This window comes from Hypomesus transpacificus, chromosome 9 (genome assembly GCF_021917145.1).
Source record: "Hypomesus transpacificus isolate Combined female chromosome 9, fHypTra1, whole genome shotgun sequence".
Taxonomy (NCBI): Eukaryota; Metazoa; Chordata; class Actinopteri; order Osmeriformes; family Osmeridae; genus Hypomesus; species Hypomesus transpacificus.
The window spans coordinates 5,516,177-5,541,202 of NC_061068.1; the positions used below are offsets into that span (position 1 = coordinate 5,516,177).

General features: G+C 46.2%; 1 protein-coding gene across 1 annotated transcript in view; it reads right to left on the bottom strand.

Annotated features, from left to right (window-relative positions):
• The window catches only part of suclg2 (succinate-CoA ligase GDP-forming subunit beta), a 60,581-nt gene that overhangs the window by 33,538 nt on the left and 2,017 nt on the right, over positions 1–25,026 (bottom strand). The window contains exons 2-3 of the mRNA XM_047025236.1: positions 15,014–15,155; positions 737–836 (exon numbers count right to left, since the gene is read on the bottom strand). Of these exons, the coding sequence (XP_046881192.1) occupies positions 737–836; positions 15,014–15,155 (242 nt within the window). The remainder of the gene's footprint in view (positions 1–736; positions 837–15,013; positions 15,156–25,026) is intronic.

A 25,026-nucleotide genomic window follows, 5' to 3' on the forward strand; every position in this document is an offset into this window, starting at 1 on the left:
TTTCACCAAGTTACCCGTTATTCCAAAAATTCCTAAGTAGGGTGACAATGATGCATGTCGTGGCTGTTTGTCCTAAATCAAGCACACACCTTTCTGTTGCTCTCTGTATTGTAAAGTAGATTCGCCACAAAATATCTTGGTGGATCTTACTAACTAATGTACTTTTACAATGTACCTAGTGTCAGTCAGGGATATGCCTTTAAAGGTGGTAAGAATTGGATTGGTTAAAATAAACGAGGCGCTAACTAACATAAATGCTGCAAAACTGACAGCAAACTTCATCTGACAAACCATGCATCAAATAGAATAGACTCCCCTTCAGTAATAATGCAACATTTAAGAGTGTTTAAACAAGATGAGCTAAATGAAGAAAGTAAGGAGCATCCCAAGAGAAAACAGAATTGGCCAAAAAAAGGTACAGTTACAAAAGTATAAGTACACAAACATGACATTAACGTGGCCATTAAACGACTGAAAGTACAAAACAGTACATTCCAAGAACGCTTCCGATTGTAGAAAAAAAATATATATATAATGAAATGTATTAAGCGCTCATTTACAATAGATTTAAGGGTACCCTTATTTTTTCTTTTTTTGCTCAGGATAAGACAAGTCTGCCATCTAGTCATTTTCTCTGCAGCTCCAGCTGAAGAGGGGGAAAGCATAGTCATCTGCCTGAGAGGCCATATCCTGGTCCCAGCCCCGAGACAGCCAACCACGAACCAGGTATACTCACTCTTTAGTCAAGTGCACTCCACCTTTAAGGCCACTATCGAACAGGCCCTTCCCTCGCCCCCCTGCCAGTATCTGGGCCTTGAGAACTATCTCCTTTGCTTCTGAAAGAGAGAAAAGAAGGAAAAGAGAAGGATAAGTGCAAGAGAGGACAGAATAGCGTGTAGTTGAGGGTAGACAGCCAGGTTAAGGGAGAGCAATGAGACCTCTCCAATCAGAACATCCCATCATCATGGAGGCCTATTCTGTTCCCCAGTGTCCGGCTGAGAGCAGTGTGCTCTCTGAAACCTTGGATCCCCGTCGTGGCCCTTAGGTAGAGTGGTGGGGAGGCGGAGTAACAGGAGGACAGCATTAACATCCGGCTCTTCACAGTAGCATCTTAAATTACACAGCGATCCTACCACAGGATGGTTGCAATGTGAATCATGCCTCATCCTCCCCATCTGTCACAAACACGAGGACATGCGCCTGATGAGCCCATGTAGACAACGTCAACAAAGGGACGTCCATCCTGTCCCCCTTCCCACACCTTCACTCTGACAGGAGGAGAGAACAGCCTCCGCTCAGACAGGAGGAGAGAACAGCCTCCGCTCAGACAGGAGGAGAGAACAGCCTCCGATCAGACAGGAGGAGAGAACAGCCTCCACTCAGACAGGAAGAGAGAACAGCCTCCGCTCAGACAGGAGGAGAGAACAGCCTTCGCTCAGACAGGAAGAGAGAACAGCCTCCGCTCAGACAGGAGGAGAGAACAGCCTCCGCTCAGACAGGAGGAGAGAACAGCCTCCGCTCAGACAGGAGGAGAGAACAGCCTCCGCTCAGACAGGAGGAGAGAACAGCCTCCGCTCAGACAGGAAGAGAGAACAGCCTCCGCTCAGACAGGAGGAGAGAACAGCCTCCGCTCAGACAGGAAGAGAGAACAGCCTCCGCTCAGACAGGAGGAGAGAACAGCCTCCGCTCAGACAGGAGAGAACAGCCTCCGCTCAGACAGGAGGAGAGAACAGCCTCCGCTCAGACAGGAGGAGAGAACAGCCTCCGCTCAGACAGGAGGAGAGAACAGCCTCCGCTCAGACAGGAGGAGAGAACAGCCTCCGCTCAGACAGGAGGAGAGAACAGCCTCCGCTCAGACAGGAGAGAACAGCCTCCGCTCAGACAGGAGGAGAGAACAGCATCCGCTCAGACAGGAGGAGAGAGCAACTCAAATGCAGTGTCAGGGGCACTGGGCAGGGGTCGGACTCGGAAGTACCTTCCAAATATTATTATCCAGACGGGGAATTCAACCATTCACAATGGAGGGGTATTTTGATGTGTACAGATGGGGATGTGTGTGTGTGTGTGTGTGTGGTGTCGTGAAGGACATTTGTAGGGATTCCTCTGAAGGCGTGTGGGAAGACATCTCGACCTTGAGAGGGAGAGGAGATCAGACTGGTGTGTCTAGACAGGAGCTTGCTAGACATGGTTAAGGCTCCAGACCCCAGCTGGCTGATGATACGAGTAGTGGAACCCAAAGAAAATAAGTTCTGACAAGGTGGCGGAGATTAAACTAATAGTGTATTCTTAAGGGCAAGCAGAGATTTGTCTGGAGAAAAGGACAGAGGAGGATAAAGAAAGAGAGTGAAGGGAGAGAGTAAAGAGGAGAGAGAGAATGAGAGTGCAGAATCATAAATGAATAAATGTGTTAATATAAAAAAAACCTGCTAGTGCACAAAATTAAAAATGAGTTCAAAGCAAGATGAAGTAGAATGTCCTGTGGGCATGTGCATGAGACGGGGGGGGGACAGAACTGAACAGAGGAAATTACTTCCGTTAAAGAACTGGTTGAGGAAGGTGGGGAGTGCTGAAGAAGGGGCAGTGGCAGATGCAGTCATGCGAGGTGTGATGCCAGCCAGGGATGGGTGAGACACTGGGGATAGGGCAGTGGATGAAGAGGAGGCAGACAGGAAGAGGGACAGGGAGGTTACATTAGGAGAAGTAGGGAGGGACTGATAAGGAAGACTATGGACTGACATAGGGAGGCCTACACTTGTAGCTGGCAGAAGCTATTGTTCATTCCAGGGTATCAGGCAGAAGCATGCACAGCAGTCTTGAACACACACTAGACACGCTGGCTGCAAGGACTGCACTCCAACAGCCTTTAGAGGAGGAGGGAAGCAGCCTAGACTTCATAATGCATGGGTAATGGATAGGTATACATTCCTATTGCACGACAAAGGTGATCAAGTACGCCTAGCTAGAGCTGATAACACACTCAAAATGCAAATACTTAGCCCAGATTTATAACAGCGGGGAACTAATACCTTGACAGACTTAGGTTCCTGAACATAGGCTGGAACATATTAGGCACATTTATCAGCATAGGAGGATAAGCCTAAGCCTGTTCACGAATGAACAGTTATCCAATAAAAGCACTCTCTTGGAAAATAGCCTGTAATTATACACACACCTGACCTTTGCCATAGCTTCTTAGCAAATCTTTTTTCCTTTATTTCCATCTCTCCACTGGTAGGCCAGTCATCCACATAGATCTTACAACAGATAATGATGCATGGTGATGCGTAGACTCCGAGTTCACAGGAGCGAGCGAGCGGAGCTGATAGACAACAGTGTTGCGTGGGGAATGACACACCCCCCCCACCCCCCCCCCCCCCCCCCCACACACGGTCTGGTCACTAATAAGGGAAACAGCACCAGGAGTGGTAGGAGGACTTTGTACCCAGGCACCGCTCCATGTAAGGGAAAGCTTCCTACATCCCTTGTGAAATGAGGTGTGTCTGCAGCGCGAGTACCTCCCTGTGACTGCTTAATATGGAGGACATGCCTTCAAGAGCCTTGGAAACTGATAACTAAAAGGTATTTCTTAGGTTTAAAAGGAGACAGGGAGGTGCAACTGATATTGTTTTAGAAGCCTGACAACAATTTGATACAAAGGGTGAGATATGGTTATGGAAAGCAAAGCATGGTCTATGGTTCAGTTCCCAAGCAACCGGATAGCGTTTGATGTTTTGTGTGCTGAGCAGCCAGTAGCTGTTCTCACTGTCATTTGTGGAGCATTGACGCAGGGTTGAAAGTTACCAGTGTTCGATTTGAGGAGATAAAAGGTGATATAGTGCTCACAACAGGTACTCAAACTTACAGGAGATCCGAGGTACATTGTTGTTGACCATACTCCATTGCATTTTGACAGCTCTCTACCAGAGCTAGTCGGTGACTTGTAAACTAGTGCAAGAACCTGCTTAAAGGGAGCAGGCATACAGTATATTCGCCTCAAACATAGAAATCACAGAACACGGAACACTCCTACTGAAGGGAAAATGGAGTTGTTATTGCATAACCAGCTATCCATATCCATGTATAACTAAATCATGCCTTTGTGAAAAGGCAAGATGAGAATTTATTTTTCTCCATTTCCGTTCGTACTAGGGGACACAGGGGAGGAGTTGAACATTGTACAACATCTTCCATCGCATCAACTGTAATGTGAGTAACATGGCCATCCCCGGGCTAACTCATTTCCCCTTAATGAGCCCAAATGAACTGGAAGCGTATTTACCAATGACGGCAGTCAGCATCACAGCTGTTACTTCTGCCTCAGTCTCTCCCTCTGTCCCCTTTCCAAACCTTCCTCCTCCTCCTCCTCCTCCATGTCATCGTCTGTCCCCCTTTCTAAACAGTCCTCCTCCTCCTCCTCCTCCTCATGGACAGCCGCCGCCCAGGGCTCAACGGCAGCAGTGCTAGCGTTCGTCAGAGATCTAATGATGTGGGAAAGGTTCTGCACGGAGCGCCATGGAAGATCGAGGCTCTCTTTCTGCACGGAAAAACCTGACCAGGCCCGACTCCCGTTGGGCCTGATGTAATTCAAGTAATGTGGCGGCTAAACGTGGCAAACTAAACGACTCTCGGGAGGCAGAAAACAAACACAGAGTCGCTGTGGAAGAGGGAAGGTAGCCTGGTCCTCTGAGTGCTGTGAAACGCATACGGAAGATAAAGGACATTCTAAAATCCATGCATTGGTGTTCATCTTTAAAAGCTCACAGCGGATGCTGTGGAGGATGACACAGAACTGGGAATGAACGGGAAGCGCCAGAAGGCCTTAAAACATGTGGGGATTGATGTACACAGAGAAACAACGTGTTCATTGTTAGAAGGCTTGGCTTAGTTTAGAACAAACCCTAGAACTTGGCTGCATATTAATGATATTACAACTCACATCATAGCATGGAGATGATGTCAATTGAGCCCCTATCTGTCCATCCAATAGACTATAAAAACCAGGTCAGTCAGCTCATCTCAGTACGCTATTGGACCAGGTCTGGCCTTCTGCTCACCTCCACACTAACCTGTTGCCACAAGGTGCTGGGTTAGGTTCTGGGGATACACACAACCCTGTCAAAAAGAACGGCAAGGTGACATATCGCATTACCCAACTGTCATTTACAAATGAAAATGTCTTAACCCATCTTACAGTGTTTGATAATGTGAAAATAAGATAAACCTTATGAGGCATGATAACCCTAACCCTAATCTGTTTACTAGTCATTCATTCTACTCTGGTCATAGTCTTAACACCTGACACAAACAAACAAACAAAAAAAGCATTCAACCATTTGCTGTCACTTCTCTGTGCAGGTTGTAGGCTTGTTATAATGAAGTTGAGAACATGACATACTGTACTGTGTGCAGGAACACAGGTCACCAACTCTCAGCCACTGCAGCCCCTGGACATTCCAGAACTTCTAATGATAAACATATACCAAGGAACAGACCTGGCCCAAGACGCGTCAGACTCGTTTCATCTTGACGGCTGAGCTCCGCTCTCCCTCGCTGTGTTCTACCCACCTCCTCTGTGTGTCTTCAGCCTGTCTTTGTGGCCGTGCCTAATGATGTTGCCTTTGTGAAGCTCGGTTGGGGGTTGGGGGGGGGGGAGGGGGTTGACCACTGTGTCACATCCGTCTACCCGTCACGGTCCGCATGACAGTTGATTCCTCGTTAGACAGCCATGTCCACCTGGCGCCAGACACAGGACCACTAATGACATCCTGGGTCACCGGGGCTGAGACTGCGAGAAGGCCCTGCCCTGCCAGAGTCAGCGGTCACCTGTTTACTCCAGGCAGAGGGTCAGGATAATGGGGCAGCTCTGGGAGGGTTGGATGGTCATCTAAGTGAATATGGTTTAGTTTTCCATAACAATGTTCTCTCTAAGGGCACCGTTATCGAACAATGGTAGGACTTCTGGGAGATTCACATTACAAAAGCAACTGAATGGTTGATTTTTATCCGATTGATTTGAAATACTTAACCTTCAGTATAATTCCATGCAACAAAACCTCTTTGTCCAAAACATGTCTACATCCATGCCATGCCTGAGGAAGCACTGATGAGCAACGGCATACCCTGGATGTGTACAAGCCTCCCCTAACACACTGGATGAATGACGATGAATGATGTTTACTGGAGTGATTCATTTCCTTTCAACCATTTGACCCACTGTACACAAGAGTGTCCTAGTGTCTCCGAGCATGTTCTATTCCAGTGAAGTTTGAGGATCACAATACACATTATTCCAAGGAGCCTATTAGTGTGCTGATACGATGGTGAATAGTGGAGTCATAATACCGCGTATCACCCCACAACATGAATAGGTTAAGCAGTGTAATGAGGAGGTGGAAATACTATAAGCTGCTTAGAGAAATCAGCTCTTTGAGAGACAGTCTTTCGCCACGAAAGCCTATTTACAGCTGTTCAGACTCATTTTAGCAGCAGCTTTCCTCATACTGGTGTGACCCAAGAAGCTCAACTATGATGGCGGCAAACTGAAAGCTTAGAAAGAGAGAGCGAAAGCGGCAAGTGAGAGTGAGAATGAGAGAGAGAGAGGATGCCTAGCATTGCTACACAAAAATACAGCTAGAGAGATACAGTCATGTTGCCTGTGTTTGTATGCATACCCAGAGACACGGCTGTCCAAAAGGTGCATGCCAGTGCGAGATAACTCTGCATATTTATTCCTGTGGCCATCATACCCCATCCTGTCTGTGTTAATGACCTTGTGCTTAAATGAGTCTCTTTCCGGCCCCGTCCTCAGTTTGTTCTCCCCGGGAGCATGTCTTCTTGGCAGGTAACGGTGCCAAGAAAACTCCTCACACCATCCGTCTTTCTGTGTGACAGGTCGGTCCTCTGGGGGGCCAGAGTCAGTCTGTCCATCACCCAGAGGCATGCTGGGAGAAGGGCAGCGTGGCAGAGATACCTGCCGCTCTCCACACAAACGGGCTGCTCCCATTTATTCACCTTCTTTCTGATGGAGACACAAAAAAAGGACACTGATATACTGTGTATGATAGACATAGACAGGTAAGGAGAAACAGAGAGAGAGAGAGAGGACAGGGGGGGGGGGGTGTTGGGGACAAACCTCTGTAGGACACTGATGGTTCGAGTAAGGCATCCCTAAACATGTCAACAACAACACCACGGTTCTCAGGGACAGAACATGTTTTTACTTGTTCTAGGTCATTATAAAAGAGACAGAAGGAGTTCCTTAGCTTCCATGTCACATTCTTACTGATGAAATATAACAATCTCTGTCAATGTAGGAAAGGAATCCCACATACACACGTTTCCCCGTGCAGGGAAGTCCCATCTAAGTCTCGGGACAGTTGGAGAGTTGGGTGCACGCTGTCTGTGACCCAAAACCAAGACTGTCACAGTAGACCCTGAGGAGAGAGTACTTTACCAGCTGTCAACGTCCATGTCAATCAAAACACCCCTCTCACTCCCCCACCTGCCTGCACGCCTGCCTTACTCCCTCGCTCACTCTCCCTCCTTTTCAATTTTTCTTGGAGCAATAAACATCTCAGAAGTTTCTCAACTTGTTTAGACAGAACTGGATGCTAACAGAAGTTCAGGAATATCTCAACTGCTCTGTTATACAAGTCCCCCAGGATTGCCAATTATGTAGGCAAAAACTTCACATGGCTCCAACATCAGAGTGTATTTTCTTCTAAACACATTGAGACAAACCAAACAATTCAACAGAAATGATCTGTATACAGAATTGCCCTGTTGTCAGTCATGTTCTACCCAGAACAATGCAGAGGACATGGGGAAAGTATCCTTGAAGATCAAGGATCCATTTAATTTCCACCATTGTGACAGCAGCTGGTGCACCGCCCCACTCTTGCCTACTCCCAGCAGCTATGAGAGGCAGCCTTTGCTACAGCTGAGCCCCACATGGCTTCAGGAGCTCCTCTTATCCCCTCCACATCTCTGGCTCAGGCAGACGAGGAGTGGTCCTGAGTGAGCCAACACTCGGGCGGCTCTCAGAGCTAACTGCCACTGTCAGCACTTCTCAGAGGCGGCCTTGGCTTGTTTTCTGGATGGGGAGATGAAAGTGGGCTTATCAACGCTTGAAGTGTTGAGAAGCATGAGGCAGTGTTGGCGGAGAGAGGGTGCCTCGGGAGGAGGGTGGCGTTGGGAGAACTTGGCCCACCCTGAAGAGCGAGAAGCAGGTCTTCCTGCCCTCGTTTTCAAACTTATCCTGAATCGGACGGTTGGAAAATGGGTCTGACACTTCAGTCAACATGAAGGCTTTGTGGTGCTAGAAAAGCACGCAAGATGGGCTCAACTACTCCAGTTTTTCCTCTGTGTTTCTAGTGTTGTAGGAAACGATCCAGGCATGGTTCCTAATCAGCATGTGTTATGCCCAGGAGAAGGCCTCAATAGCAGACATACAGAATGGGGCTGGGCCTCACTGGGCACAACAGGCCAGATGTTGGGACTTCAAAACAAGGACAAAATGCACTGCAGAGAGAAAGAGATGAAACATTGTATACCTACTTACAAATTTACTACTCAATGGAGCATAGAAGAGCTCTAATAAAACATGCAATTTAGCGCTAACATTACCAAAATAATGGTGCCATACCTTCTGGCTGAACAAGTGCTGCAACGGCAAAGCAGTGGACAAAAAGTGTGAGTGACGGTAATGTGCCACCCGCGATATCAATACCATCCAGACGTCAGCAGACTGAAATTACATTTTGACTTGTGAGGTCCCTGAAACTCAACTCACACTCCACTGAATGGATTTACACAATCATTTGAGAGACATTCCAATTGTTCTACCACAGAAACAACAAGTCAGAGCTAGTAATTAGGCTCCGTTACGATCCATAAAGTCACAGATCTTTGTATTAGCGGTGGGATGTTGTTTTGCCTTTTCCCTCAAACACATGCTATTAAGATTCAGAGGCTTGGGTGTGTTTGGTTACTGTAGCTGGCTGCAGCTGCAAGCTTTATGAAAGATTGTGCGTGTTAGGCCAAACAAAAACATAGATACACAAACACACAAGCTGGGAACAAATGGAATATTCATTGGCAAACAGAAAATGAAGACAAACACACTGGCAAACATTTCGGGATTCACAAAAACATACACAGTTGGACTGCCAAGTTAAGCCTAACAGCACATGCTCTACTGTCGCTGAAAAAAGGAGAAGTTATCAGATCGGAGTCTTTTATCTCTCCACAGAGCAAACAAGAGGGACCAACCAGCTGACACCAGACAACATCTACATGGCAGCTAGATGCCTTCAAAAGATTTTGCCTTCCTCCACGAAGGAGAAATGATTTCAAAACAAGGGTGTCAATAAATATACAATGCAGGGAGAACATGCTGGTGGTTTGTACAGACGTGTTGAACATGGACCAACAGGGATGTGATTACGCGAGCGTCACGCATGGCTGACGAGGGTCTGTGAGTGCAGGGTGGCATGGAAGTTGTGGTGGTGCTAGAGGGACGTGACAGATGGTGCAGGCTCCACAGAGTGGTGGGTCGAAAGAGAAGCATATGGTCCACTCCAGCTGATGTCACACGGCAGCCCCAGTCTGGCCCAGGGTGGAAACCAAACTCCACGCCCAATCAGCCAGCCAGCCTACCAGCCAGCCAACCCGCATTTTGTTTTGTACCATACCCCAGACTATTCCAAGAAATATTATCACTGCCCCCAAGGCACTAGGATCCCAACAAACCATTTGTCATCTTTAAAAGTTACCAAGATGGCTCAGTAATATTGACTGATGCATTGTGCATCCAGGGTTCAAACACTACCTTCAAAATAGGTACTTGAGAAGGTATTTCTAGAGAGTTTTAGAGAGGCAAGCAGAATCACCAACCTCAGAAAACAGACAGGCTTCCAGAACACTGGGAACTAACCTGAGGTTAGTCAGAACCGTTTCATTCTTTAAACATGGAAGTTGTATCTGTATAAAAACACGGAACAGTGTATCTGGACCTAGCCCATCATGTAAGGACTGATGCAAACCTCACTGTGTAACTTCCTGAATCTTTCCCTTTCCCTTTAAGTAAGAATACAAGATGTTTCATGCCATGTGACGACAGTAGAGTCAAGTAACCACACTAGACAACTGGATCACCACATCAATGGCTGAGTGGGTTTAAGGATGTACACACTACACCTGCCTCATCAAAGATTTAGCTAATGTCAAGCCGTCTTTCTCGTAGGCTACACACAGACATCACACTGAGCACCCTTCTAATAAGCACACATGAGATTTACCTGGCATGCATAAACCTAGTGTGTTTACACTGAATATTCATAGACCTGTGAAAATGAATTAATAGATTCCTACCTCTGTTAATTGTGATTTTACCCCTCTGCCTGTTTAGAATAATCAAGAAAGTAAAACTGTTAGGAGTAGTGGGGAGCGGTGAGATGAAAGACAGAGAAAGATAAGTACATTAACAGAAAGAGAGAGAGAGAGAGAGAGAGAGAGAGAGAGAGAGGGAGAGAGAGAGAGAGAGAGAGAAAGCAGAAAGATAGAGAGAAAGCAAGAAAGAGATGCAGAGACGGTGCTGGAGGGCTCTTACAGGTGTCAGGATCTAGAGTGGAAGGAATGACGTTAGTGGAGACAGATGGCTGTATTCTGATATAATCTGGGCTGCTCCTGACAGAACAGGATGTGTGGGGAATCCTACCAGCAATCCACACCCTAGACCAGGGGTGTCGAGCTCCGGTCCTCGAGGGCCGCTGTCCTGCATGTTTTAGATGTTTCCCTGATCCAGCTCACCTGATTCGAATGAATGGTCGTTATAACAACCCTTTTAATTGAATCAGGTGTGTTGGAGCAGGGAAACATCTAAAACATGCAGGACAGCGGCCCTCGAGGACCGGAGTTCGACACCCCTGCCCTAGACCTTTTGATAAAGACCAAACTACATAGACCCTATGCACATGGCAGACACTTTTTTCTCTCAGAGGACAATACAATCTATCAATGAGGAGTCACCCCACACCTCACATACACATCAGATTTATGATGAATACAGATGTAGATAAAATGTCAAAAAATAATCTATGCAGTGCCGAATTAAGATGTATAGCTTATGCTGTGTTCACACTGAAAGTGAAGCAAATTATTCGTACGAATGAAGAAATGTTTTGCTTGCCGTTGATTTGTGTTTATTTGCGCGAATTGCTAGGAGCCAACCGTTTTATTTTCGTTAACCCAGGGCTCGCAACTAACTTTTTTCCCCTCACTGCCTCAGGACAGTCCCGAAGAGCAAAATTAACTGTTCCAAACTATACTTGATCTGTCAAAATGTAAATTATTGTTTTTTTGCATTGACATGGGTCTAAGTTATTTGCAACAGTATTTAAAGTAATCCAGACAGTCGTGGGGCTCAAATCAGTCTGAATTTCAATGTGAATGCATACACAATAGAATACACAATTTTCCTGGTTGATTCATGATGGGGCTGACACAATTCTTGGTGTGGCTGTTGTCAAAGTTTCTACAGGTTTGAAAAAACTTTTGAAGAAAAAAAATTCTACTTTTTTACGGTTGAAAATATATGTGAGATTTATGAGTACTTGATGAGGACTCTACTACACTCTACTATACTCTATTGTGCTCTGTTCTGCTTCTACTCATTTTTAGGATTCTCCGTCTTCCTCGTCTTCCTCTCCCCTCTCCATTCACTGTGTGTGGAAACAAAGTTTATAAAAAGTTTTGAAAGGTTCAACGTTTAAAAAAATATTTTCAAACCACGTACCGCAGAGCAGAATATAACACACAGCAGCACCTGTAATGTGAATAAATTGTTCAGAGTTTATGGAATTTTAAGATTGAGCTAAATGTGATGATATGTTTCACATGCCTTGTGTTTAAGGTGTTGAACCACTGGTGTATGCATTTTATTTTGTTATGGTCTATCGTCCCGCTGTCATCCCACAGTCTGTGTTGAACAGTCCAAGACATCCATTCATTGTCCCCAGGACAACGGGATGCCCCGCGTCAACCATGTCCGAAATGACTACCATATACAAACACAAAGTAATGTCGTTTGACAGAGGATGTCCACAGACAGCTACAATACTCTTGTACTCCATTTCTTCTAAAACGTCATTGACATCTCTTCATTGATCAACTTTTCCGACACAGCGTCACACACATTTTTCGCTTGAGTTGAAAACTTTCATTTGCGCAAATGTGTGTGTTTGCATTGATTGATGGCCGTGCAAATATTTTGCTTTGCGTTCGGTGTGAACACAGCATTAGGCTGCACTTCTCCCCACAATGAAACCGAGCTGGAATTTATGATTGGTGCAAAAAGTAATACTGTATGTTGGTGTGCGTACACATACATGTCTCATTCATTAAACAATTTGGGGGGGATATAAATCACACCATGTTCTACTTCAATCTCTGGTTTGTTGATCATTGCTCTGGGGACTGGAGCCAAGCAGCCCATGAGGTGTCTAAACTAGGCGTCTAGTTTTATTTTACAATTCTGAAGGAAAATCCATCAAGATTTACTCAATGACGCATCTGTCAACATGGTGGATATATAAAAAGTGGACTGTTTAATCACATGCTCATTGGCTGTCGGAAACAGGTGTGTGTGTGTGTGTAGATCAAGAAAAGGAGGTATACAAACAAATCTATATTTATTGCGTGACGTACGATCATATCTAAAAAATGGCAAGATATCAAATCCTGCACAGCTTTTGAATATAGCCTGTTGGAAAACACTTTTCCATTCGCGGGAAATGATAGCTCAGCCTTCCATAGAGTGGCACTGTATATCATTATCGATAGACATTTCGTCTATTGAAGCTGCCAAAAGATGACACTCTCTTTCATATTCATATGACGACATGAGCCAAACAAGCTTTCAAATGACAAACATCACCAGGTGATGCATTGCTTAAGCTGCATGAGGTGCCATATTTACCACGCCATGACAACCCTTCTGTCTGACTCATTGAGACACTTATGAGAATCTGTGAAAGTGTGCACTGTATTTTCCCAATCAGAAGGTGTCTCCTGTATGACTTGAAGCCACTCAAACTCTAAATGGCAAAACAGCGAGTTAAAGCCTCGAAAGACATGCGGCTTAAAAGTATGAGAGAAAGAGAGCCAGAGACATGGAGACAGAAAGAGCAAGACACACTGTCAGTGGGACAGTTAGTTACATCCTCTGGCTCAGCAGGGGGTGTTGGGAAGCCTCTGTTCTCCCCGCACACACAGACGGCATCGGACAGGTGTCACTGGGTCATTAGCTCGGCGCAGGCGAGAAGCTGTCTGTCCCTCACACAGACAAACAAACAGGCCTTTTAAGCGCCTGGCACTCAACACTCTCTGTATGGGGGCCATTAAGTGGCTCCACTTTATATGAGAGATTGGCTAGTTAGGAATCGGCCATCTGTGATGATATTACTCTCTACCGCAGTTGAATCAAGCAAAAAAAACAAAAGGCCGTGGGATTGATTGAAGCCAGTTGATGCTTCAGATAAAAAAAAAGCCCCTCAAAGTTACTTCTCCCGAGTGTTAATGGTCTAATCAATCAGCCTCTACTTGGAGACTCTGCTCGGCTGTGCTGGTGTGTAGAATGAACCTGTAGAACCCCCAGCACCAATTGAGCTGTCAGCTTCACGGTTAACTGAGCCCAGCAGAGGAAGTATGTGTGCGAACGTGTGTGTGTGTGTGTGTGTGTGTGTGTGGAAGGGACGGAGGGATCGCAGTGGTATATCAGCATCACACATAAATCCATTTGAGTCCCGCTTGGTCACCTCCACCCCCCCTTTGGAGCGGCAGCAGTCCTGGTTCTTTCCATAGGCGTTCCAGACGAAGCGCTTAGCCTCAGCCAGCCTGCCTCTCTCCTGCCTCTCTCCTGCCTCTCTCCTGCCTCTCTCCTGCCTCTCTCCTGCCTCTCTCCTGCCTCTCTCCTGCCTCTCTCCTGCCTCTCTCCTGCCCCTACAGGGACCTACAGGGCAACTCAGTGTTGGCTCTGGATGACATTTTAAAAGCGACATCCTTTTCTCCCTTTCTCCCGCCCCATCTCTCAACGGCATGACTGGACAGAGCAAGCCAAGCACAGGCATAGACAAATAAGGCATTGTCAGGGCCTCTCGCTATCAAACTGAGCAATCACTAGTTTCATATTGAGCAATCAGCAGTACAGAACTTTGCCACGCACAGATATTTCCACAACAAGACAGCAAGTCCCGTTTTGTGAACTCGTGCAGATAAGCAGATATAAGAGCATCCACAGGCTGAGGGTAGAGGGGAGTCTGTGGAGGACTGGAAGTGTGGCCTGAGCCGTGGCCAGCCTTCTGTCACAAGCAGGACTGTCACCGAGAGACAGTGCATCACCCCATCCTCCTCAGTTTATCTTGGCCAGCATCAGGGCCAGGGCACCGAGTGCAACACCCAGCCGGCAGCCCCTCAGAGCCCAGCATCTCATTGGGCAACAAGAAGGATTCCACCAGGCAGAGATGGTTGTTGTGAGAGCACTGAATAAAATATAAGGCTGAGGTATGTGTTGGAACACGAGGATCACTGTGTGTGTACTGTGTACGTGCGCGGAACACGAGGATCACTGTGTGTGTACTGTGTACGTGCGCGGAACACGAGGATCACTGTGTGTGTACTGTGTACGTGCGCGCACGAGCATGGCTACAATTACATCACAGGGGGAAACAGAAGCAGAGAGGGAAAGTGAAATGGAAAGAGTGTGAAACATAGTCATGTGGTTGAGTGGAGTAATGAGAAATGAGACGGGCATGGTCACAAGACCGCCCCCCCCCCAAACAAACCATATAAACACTTGATTACACTCGATAACATTTCAGCCAGGATTAGGCCCAGCCACAGCTGTTATGTGGGGGTGGAGCATTGCTACGATCACAGAACTAGGGACAGCAAATTAGCTATAAACATTGACATATATCTACTGAGCACGCTCACATGGCCGGTGTCCGGTACTCACCCAGCCTCTTGGCAGCCTCCAGAGCCTCGGAGGCTGTGTCTGCCACGTAGAAGCGCTGGACAGTCACCCCGCTCTCCTGCATCAGCTTCTTGCTCTGGTACTCCTGCAGGTTGAGCCATCGTCTGGAGCTCAGCCTCGCACACTGGAGGGGGAGGGGGGGGGGGGGATAGGTTATACAAAGACCAAAGAAGAAGAAAAAATAAAGAACTTGTTCCTAAAGAATTTGGGGATGAAGAAATGCATGTGGTAGGACCTGGACCTAAATAAAAGCTGTCAGGACAGATCTATTTCAGTTTGTCGTTCTCCGGCTTCATTTCCTCTCCCTCGTTCTCCTCCACACTTTGCTTTGGCAGTAATGAGCTCCAGTCAGACAGGCCTACAGCAGTCTGCTTTAAAGCTGTTTGCTCAGTCAGCGGACACAGTGGCTGTCAGCTCCAGCTGTTGCCACTATTAAAAAGACATTTGGTTTTAATGTGCAGTGCCTGTGTTAAGGTTAGACTCTCCCTGTGCAGTCAGGTGGGCCTATTACCTCCAGTGTGAGCGTTCACAGTGCATACTGACATCGTTAAGGAAAACAAAGCCATCACCATAAAGGAAGCAGGGAATGCAAAGTAAATAGCAGGGTTCAAGGTTGGTTTTCCCCTCAGCTATCACTCGAGATGAAGAAAAAAAATATATATATATATAAAGAAGTGGGTCTGTGTTGAGCTCATCTGTCAAAGATTAGAAAGCCTTTGAGGTGGAATACTGAAACACTGATGTAGGAGCACAATGCAGATCCAGACAGGGGAACACAGCCTGAACAGGAATTAATACAAAATAATTAAGCCAACAGTCCTCATGTATTCTCATCTCCTGGGGTGCTGTCCTTCTTAATTGTGTCTCACTTCAATAGGCTGGAGATTTCTTGGCTGGACTGTTACTCTTGTGACGTGTCCTCATAAGAAGATTAAGTCAGCTTCAGCGCTGTACAACATATAGCGGGGTGAGCCTGTGAACAATCATATTTCTTACGACTTAAAGAGGTAATTTGTGTCAATTAAAAGACATTCTAGTTACTTACAACAACACCACATAAAAGGGCCTGTGTGACACCAGCCACCTTAATCCCACTCAGATCCACTCCCACCCCCCCCCCCCCTCCACTCCCCCCCTCCCCTCCCCCGACTATGAATAATGAAGGCAAACGTCTTCAAGTGCAACTAAGACTGAGGAGCTGTTCCAACAAGTCCTGTTGCAGACGTCCCCTTTTTAAATATGAATGTTGACATGAGAAGGGGGGCTGGGGGGAGGGAGGGAGGGCAGATAGGGAGCGGGGGCGGTGGGGGCTGCAGTCTGACTTGGGGGCGCCAGGGTCTTGACAAGGCCACAACGTGCCTTTCAAACGGAGCAGGGAGGCTCTCCATCATTCATGAGGAGGAGAGAAGAGAGAGGGAGGATGAGGAAATGTAGCGCAGCTCATTGTCATCAAGGACTGGGAACTCTGACCCTGTTTAACCCCCCGGCGCTGAGGAGAGGCCAACATATAAAAACTTTCCTAATAAATGCATGCGTGGCAGTTATCCATGAATGAGTAATAATCAGTGATATGTTGTGCCTACCTCCAGGCCACACCTCCATTGGTGTAGTCCTTCTTAGAAGGAAATATTCCTCGTAATCCAGAATGCTTGCGCATCTCTGATGGTTCAACACACAGTGGGATGCATTGTGTGGTTATCCACTAATGTTGGAAACAGTCCGTCAGCCTGTTTAGCATGCTTTCCCATAACAGGCACCTCCAACTCACTCAGCACTAGAGACTTCATTAGAACCTAAATGCCCTGCTTTCTCAGAAAGGGGAGAGACTTCTTGTACAGATTGGACCTCTCTCTCTCTCGCACTAGTGAATACAGTAATGAAGGCCATCAGTGAGTAATGTTGTTTGGCCTGAGTTTGTCCTATGGCCCTGTGGAAAGACCATGTTTTGATGAACATGTTCAGTTCTCTGAGGTTTCCCAGTGCATGACTGGAGCTTTCCTAAACAGTGCCCCACGCCAGGCAACGTTTAGAACCTGCATGTCTCTTGGGAGTCTGGGGGAGTTCAATGGCAGGGCAGAAATTAAAATAGCCCCACATTAAGCATTTAAAATGAATTTCTTCAGCATGGCTTCCACTGAAATGCCGTTTTCTCTCCTCCTGAGCACAGTATTAAGACGTTCAAGCTATTCAGAGGAAAAGACAAGAGACTTGACCTCGTTGTGAGTTGGGCAAGAAACACAAAAAACATGAATTTCCCATTGAGGATTGTAAATTGGTGTTTTGAGGGTGAGGGGGCATTCTCCCTTTCAGAGGAGTGCTCCTGGGTCCTAATGTCCACCTGGTACAGATGGGTGCTACCAGGCGAGGGGGCATTCTATGGGTTGTGCTGTATGTCCATGCGTGTGTGAGTGTGTGTGTTTAATTTATTTTTAAATTTCATCTTTATTTAGCCAGGTAGGCTAGTTGAGAACAAGTTTTCATTTACAACTGCGACCTGGCCAAGATACAACATAGCAATAAGACACATACAACAGAGTTTCACATAGAATAAGCAAGTGTGTGTGTGTCTGTGTGTGTGTGTGTGTGTGTGCATCATTCTCTTCTCCTTAAACTGCACCACAGAGTATCCTCCCCTCCCTCCTTTCTGAACCCACTTGTCCACTTCACTTTAGCAGAACATATCCTACAGCTCCAAGGCCAGCAGGAACAAGTTCCCCTGTTTGTGTGCCTATTGGACCAGCCAGGGGTTATCTCTGGGCTGCTCTGTAAGTCCCTGTTCACTCTACGCCTCAATCACCTTGTAGACTGAACACTGCTGGTTGTGTTGTGGGGTGAGGGGAGGGCAGGTGAGCCCCATGATGTAGCACTTGACTGACAGGTAGAATGCCACCAGCCCAGGCCACAGGGAAGGGTCCGAACCCACCTGTTTCAAAGGCAATCCTGAAACACTACCACCACCAATGTCAAGATATTTGGGCTAAATGGAGCATTCTTTGGAAAGCAATTAGTCAGTCCCTGGTGCAGGGCAGTGAGTCCACATGAATCTGAACTGACAGCACTGCCACAGTTTGGGAGAGACGGGAAGTTAATGCTCCTTAACGTTGAAGCACCAGACTGGTTCCACAGCCATACCTACTAAACAGTTGGAGAAGAGGTGGCAGGTTACACTTAGTTCAGGCCCATCAAAGATTGCTATTCTGTCAAAGAGTATGCAGAGGGATGGAAAGGGGAGGAGAGATAAGAAAAAGCTGGGAAAATAACAGCTTCTGAATGGGAAATGGGGCTACAGGCATCCCTTCAGGCACTGACAGTTACCTTGGGCCAAACCATAGAGGACTGAGACACCCACAGCACTTTAAAACACAGTGCAGAGACCCGGATACAGCACTTCCAACTGTCACACACTCCCAGATAGCATTTGGATTAGCCTGCCTTTTCACCACGGGACCACTGCTCACCCAGCCTTTTGTATCACTGCGGCCACATGCAGACAGGTATGGTTAAAGGCACTCTGCTCGCACTAAGCTGAAAATACATTCTGGACTCACTGAAGTGACAGTGACGTCTCATGCGCTGTTAGACTAAAACAGGTCGTCGCAGGCAGCACATCTCTATTTGGCAGAGAAACGCTGGTTTTCCTAGCCCTATGTCATAAGTTTCCCTTCTTTTGACATTGTCACAATGCAGTTGAGTTGAGTGTAGACAGCAGACGGATGCGAATGCAGGAGGTTGTGGTTTTAATGGATGTCCATCGGCAAAAACAAGACAGGAAACAAACTTAGGTGTTCTTAGAAAAGAACAATAAACGTAAACAAAAATCACGCTTGTATCCAGCGGAGCTCTAAGAGACAATCCTGAAGCCCGACATGCTTTAACATATTATGAAACATAAAAACGTGACGATACCCGATAAATGACAAACACACACCTTATATACATAAACATGTGCGCGTCGTCACGCATCCCTCGCTCCCGGAGACGGAGGCTATCGAGGAACCCTAATATTTGGAGATAGGGAGCGTCGTGGCCTAGATCTCCCCGTGGGCGTAACAGAATTTTTTTTTTTTTTAAAGCAGATTGTTCACACTGTAGACCACTGTAGCACAAGACATTTACGATATTCCTGCTCATCTCAGCTCACAAACGCAAGTCGAGACTTTGACAAGACAATGCAAAAGGCAGCATGGATGCAGCGCATCACCTGCACGAAAGAGACATTCATCTTATATTTATTTGGGGAATAAAAATAACCCATGAGCTTGTCCTCGCGCCAAAATCTCTTAAGAAAGCGTACGGAGTCCCAGGATGGTAGCTAGCGGTAGTCTGCCTTGGTAGTGTTGTGTAAGTCATAAGTTCTGTGAGGCGGTGGCAGCGGAGGGATGTGCTGCAGGCGTGCCCCAGGAGGCAGTAGTAAGTGGTGGCAGGCAGGCAGCTGCTGTCCCCTGGGACTTTCACTCTACAGTAATTATCTTCATCAGCGCTCAGGAGGCAACCTAGCCAGAAACGTTAAATACCAGTCTGCAGCCGGCTTGCTGCCATACACAGGATCCTCACACAGGGACAGCCATAAACACACACAGGCAATTCTTAGGAGGGAGGGAGGGAACTGAGCTAGATTCTTCATTAAGTGGCGTGACAAAAGGGAGAGCACGGGGAGCAGGTCTCATTCATTCTGAGAATGTTCCTCTGCGGCAGAGTCATAAAACATAAAAGGCAATAACTCTGCTCCTGGAAATTACAACTGGAAGACTTAACCTCTGAGGATATGCATCAGTGAACCCATCTCCCCTCTCTCCTCTCACTACAAAACTTTGAAATGAGCTTCATTACAAATGAGAACACACAACAACAACACACATTTAATGACGATTTGTGCACCCAAAGGGGTGCACTAACCCCGAGTTACCGGGCTGCCAAGTCCAGGCATATCACTGGACTACAGAAAGAAACCCCCTTGTCTTCAGCCTTGCCACACAATCAGACAGGATCCTCCTTCTAGGACAGTCCCCATCACAAACCCCCACAGTTAGGTTTAGTGGAAGGTTTTAGTATTCAGTCATGTGTATCTGCAAAGATATTGTCACTGGGTTCCAGATAGGGTGTGAAGATGCTGAAGCATTTCATAATTCCTGTTTTCATGGGAGTGAGCTGAATGATTTGAATGTCAAGTCTGTCATCACAGAATGTTAAGAGCGTGTAATGGCAAACAACTTTATTTTTTATTTTAAAAACAAGGCTGCATCACCTGGGCCACTAATACACTTTTTGCATCCAACTGACAAAGCTTGTTGGGTTTAAGAAGTGCCTTCATCATCAACAAGCCCAATGTTGAGAAAGCATAGATGGGAAGGGGGGTCTCTCTCTCCCTCTCTCTCTCTCACCCGTCTGTGAATAGTCTCTCCGTGCTCTGAATCAATGCACGGGACGAACGGCTTTTTCCCTCAGAAAAGACGGTCAGAGAATCAACACAGATTTTACGAACGGTTAGGCCCAATCCCAATGTCCACCCTCACAGACTTGGCTTATAAGCAGTACCGGCCCTAGCACATTTTGTGCCCTAGGCAAGATTTATCACTAGCACCCCCCTAGGTTTGGGCTAAGCCTGTTTACTACATCTGGCTCCGCCCCTGCCTACCACCACAAACATAATCGAATTCTGTGGGAAACACCGTATAGATTACATTAATCTAGGAAATGTCTGTTTTAGCATCAGATACTCAGTATTTTAACAAAAGCTAGCCTCTCCAGTCATGTTCTTACCTTCAAAAGTGATAAAAAAAAGTATTCGTAGTCAACTATTGTTGAAGTAGTTGAAAGCGCTGAGTAAGGCCTGTCTTTTCGCATAGCCATACGGCCACAGAACGCTCAGAGTGTCGTACACAAAGACATGGAGAGGACAGTCAGTGCTGTGGCAGCAGCTACATCACATTGCACCGTCAGTGTCACTGATGCACCGGGTGAAGAACGTTCCCCCCCCTCCCATCTCTTAGATTTCTCTCCTCCATATGGCTTTCAGCAAAGTCAGGGTAAAAAACACCATCAGGTCTACTCTCAGGAGGCTCAGACTAGAGCTTACCATGCGCAGTATGTTTCTGTTTTGGAGGAATAGGGTCACACAATGTCAATGAGTAGTCCAAGTGTTTGCCTACTGACACACCCAGATGCAGTACAAAGTGACCATCAGAGAAAGACCCACCTTTCACAGTTTGTCCCTTTCAAGGTTTATGGAGTCAAATTATAGTCTGGAGGAGCTTGATTTATTATTAAAAGGAAGGCTCAATGTCAGAATGTCCCCCGTTTTATTTAACTCTGATAGGCTTCTCTGATTCCAAGGGACGTTTATTAGAGTCATAAGCCTTCATTTACTGAACAAGCTTACAAAGCAGCCTATCACCTTCACCGATCGGCCTTAGAACTTTAGGGCAAGGCTGCTTTGCTACTCAGGCGGTGACATTAACACAAAACAAAGGATTGACACAGAAAGAGAGTTGTGTTCAGCTCTCAGTAAGACAGAAGCTACTGCCATGGTCTGGATTGCTACCACTAATCAACAAACAGCCTAGTAAGCATCTTATCAATGTCAAATAATGCTGGCCTTGTCAAGCAGGCCTGGACAATCTGGAGATACCCCTACATAAAGCCATGGTTTTATTGAGGAAAGGGCATTCCTAATAAACCTATGGAGGATAGAGCTTACAGTTACACTGACCTATTTAACACCGAGCATTGATAGATGAAGTAAAGGAACCATGCAAAACGGCAGAGGAAAAAATCAATAGCTCGTAGAAGACCGAGACAGAAGCCAACTTCATCGCTCATTCACCCCTCACATGCAGAATTGATTCGTCAGTCATAGCAAATAACTTGAAAATACAGATGCTCTCCAACAACAGGGAAATTCCCTGTAAACAGGTGTATTCATGAAGGGTTATGCACAAATCTGTATAAACTAGGCCTTGCTTTGGGAGGAGGAGGAGAAGCTTATTGGACAACAATCAATAAATGCTGTTAAAAAACTGTCTTTTGAAAAGATACTCTACTTTCTCAATATCTCTTCGATTGGGAATGATGCTAAAAGCTAGGCTGCCCCTCAACCAACCTAGGTTTAGGTTGGTTGAGGGGCAGTTCTATGGGCGCATGTGAAGCCCTCTGTGACATGCTTGCGTGTAAAAAGGGCTATACAAATAAATTTGATTAGATTTGATTTGGGCAAGTTATGCAACAAATCTCCACTTAGCCTAGCACATTCGGTCATTTTATATATTTACCAAACACCTTAACAGATAAATTGTCTGTAGGTCTGAACTTCACCCCAATTACATAAAAGCCCATCAGCTTCCAGAGAAGTCTGAATAGCTCTTAATGGTGTATCGTCCCCATGTGTCTCAAAGGGTTAAAATCCTCATTACTAGTCATAGCCAGGCCCTAACCCCTTTGAAATGACTCCACCTAATTAGCACCGACGAACGGCCTCAGAGTTAATTAAGCGGGTTGCTCCTTAAGGGGTATTATCAAATGTTTAAGAAATTAACACATTGCCAGTTCACCGATTGTACCTAATTGATTTGTTCCCATTCAGGTTCTGAACTCATGCCTCTTTCTCCTTCCATTTAGCTAACCATCCGGCCAGAGTTTAAAGAGGACCTTAATCCGTGTCCACTTAGGCCTACACAAGCTGAGCCAGAATCATAGACTGGCACACTCCGAGATAAAAATCATTGCCATCCTGACTGCAGTAAAATGTTTTCCACTAATGAGGAGGCCGTTTGCTACTTGGTCTTGACTCATAAAGATAGGCTGCATTGTAATTAGACAGCTGCTGCATAGTTAGCAGTGATAGAGGTGACACACACACTTAAGGATATGGGAAGCAAAAAGGCAGAATTGATTTAAATTTGCAACACAAACAGGCCAATGTGAATCATCTGTAAATCTCCACAAGCATAATACATCCAAAGTAGCACTAGTATGCACCATGAAACATTTAGGTTGTTATTAAAATTAAAGTTCCAGTAATTCTGGACAAAACCAGACATTCTGCTCCTTTCAATTAATGAAGTATTTGGAAGTTGTTGACAGAACTTGCGTTCAACGCTTCTTCACATGTCTGATACCCTTATGCGCCTCCCCCGTCTGAACGGTTTCATCTGATGGCTTCATTTAAAACTTTAAGTTGGTTCAATTTGCTAATGGCACATCCCCAGTATGGCGTCTCTGCTTCTCTAGCTGTCGACTGCCTTTCTGACTGTAACCCATGGTCATACCCAGGACCCACATCATGACCTGGAGCAGATGTCCTGAGCTGATGCAATGGCCCAAACCAACCAAATCAAGGCAGGTGGAGCACCACACAGAACTCATTAGCCAAACAAGAGTTACAGTTCGTAAACACAATCTCTATGCACTGAAAGAAATTACAACCCAACAGGCAGTCCATGTATTTGGATATTTCCATATTTCTCGAGGACGGATTGCCACCGAGTGATGAATTAACTCACGTCCTGCACCTCCCATCCAATAAATGAAAGGCCCGACCCCTCACCACATTTCTGGTTGGTTATGAGCAGAAGCCAAGGTCATGCCTGAGCTCTGTCCATGACAGAGGGGGAAGCTAAGAGGCTCCATTAGAGCATGGAGGAGGGAGGGGTGACGCCTGCCTGTGGGTGCATGGCTGTGGTCAACTTAAAAGGGGAGGCAGGAGCAGTGGAGCATGGAACAAGGATTAAGATCACTGTGATTCGCATCGTCGGCAAGTCTTCGGCTGGGTGGGGCCTAATCTCAAGCAGACAGGCTTATGAGAAAAACAAACCCTGGCTGAGTCACTGACAGATAGTACCTTAGCAATTAGCATAGCTAATAGGAAAATCGTAGGAATCCCCGTATACAGGTGCCAAGTCTAGAGGAAAGATAACAGGTGGGGGAGACGAGGTGAGGTGAGAAGGCTCATTGCTAAGCACTGATATGATGGTAGTCCTAATCTTCAACTAGCTAAATTCCAGAACTAAATAGCATTTTTGCCTTTTTCTTTTAACTCAACACATTTCGATTCTGCCATTTCTTTGAGTAACTGCAGCATAATACTCAATACTTCACACATCAGAAAAATGAACAGGATTGCCAAGGTTGATGTCACTGCTTCCGCACTTTCGAAGCTGCCAAATATTCCAAATGATTATAGCCGGTCTAAATGATTGAAAAATCCTAAACATCTCTTACGAGCTACAGAAATGACTATTAACCTTGGCGAAACGATATTCAAATCCAGTTAGAGCTAACTTGGTCTACTGTATCCCTTGCGGGGAGGAAATGGAAATGTGTTCTTGCTGTAGACAGATGGGGATGCTGCCCGCCGTTTGAAGTTCCAGCAGCAGTTGTCGCAGCGCGCAGGCCCTCCACCCCCTCAGTAAAATATTCAGGACAGAGTCTCATTGAGCAGACCTCCGTTCCCGTTCACCCCCCCCCCCCTCCTCCACAACGCAGGGCTGCAGCACTATGGGGCAACAGAGCTGTGACACCTTCAAAAACGCAGCAAACATTCACAAATTCAGTACAGCGGTGAGACGAAAAACAGCCCTGAGGATTATCTTGCCGTGCAGACAAGAACTCTACAGATTTGACTTTAGGAAGAAATAAAGCAGCACATTCCATTATATGATGCACCTCATTCAGCATTCAGTTTCCATCTGAAATATTTGTCACATTGCTATTGACAAAATCGTAGCAAAAGTAATACCCTGTTGAGCAAACCTGTGACAATACGTGTCTGTCAACCAAACTAGGCTATGATAATGTGCCACAGAAAATGAATATAGACCTAACTGTCTGAAGCAGCCACAAACACGAATACGGGAAGGTGGTATCAGAAGCACATGCTTTGTCCAGAGAAGATACAATTTTAACGATTTTTGAGGTTTTGTACCAGTTCACCCCTTGGGCAAAGCGGTGGCGTAAAAGTCAAGGCGTTCGGTCACTGAGTAAGGCAATGAATTGTTTGG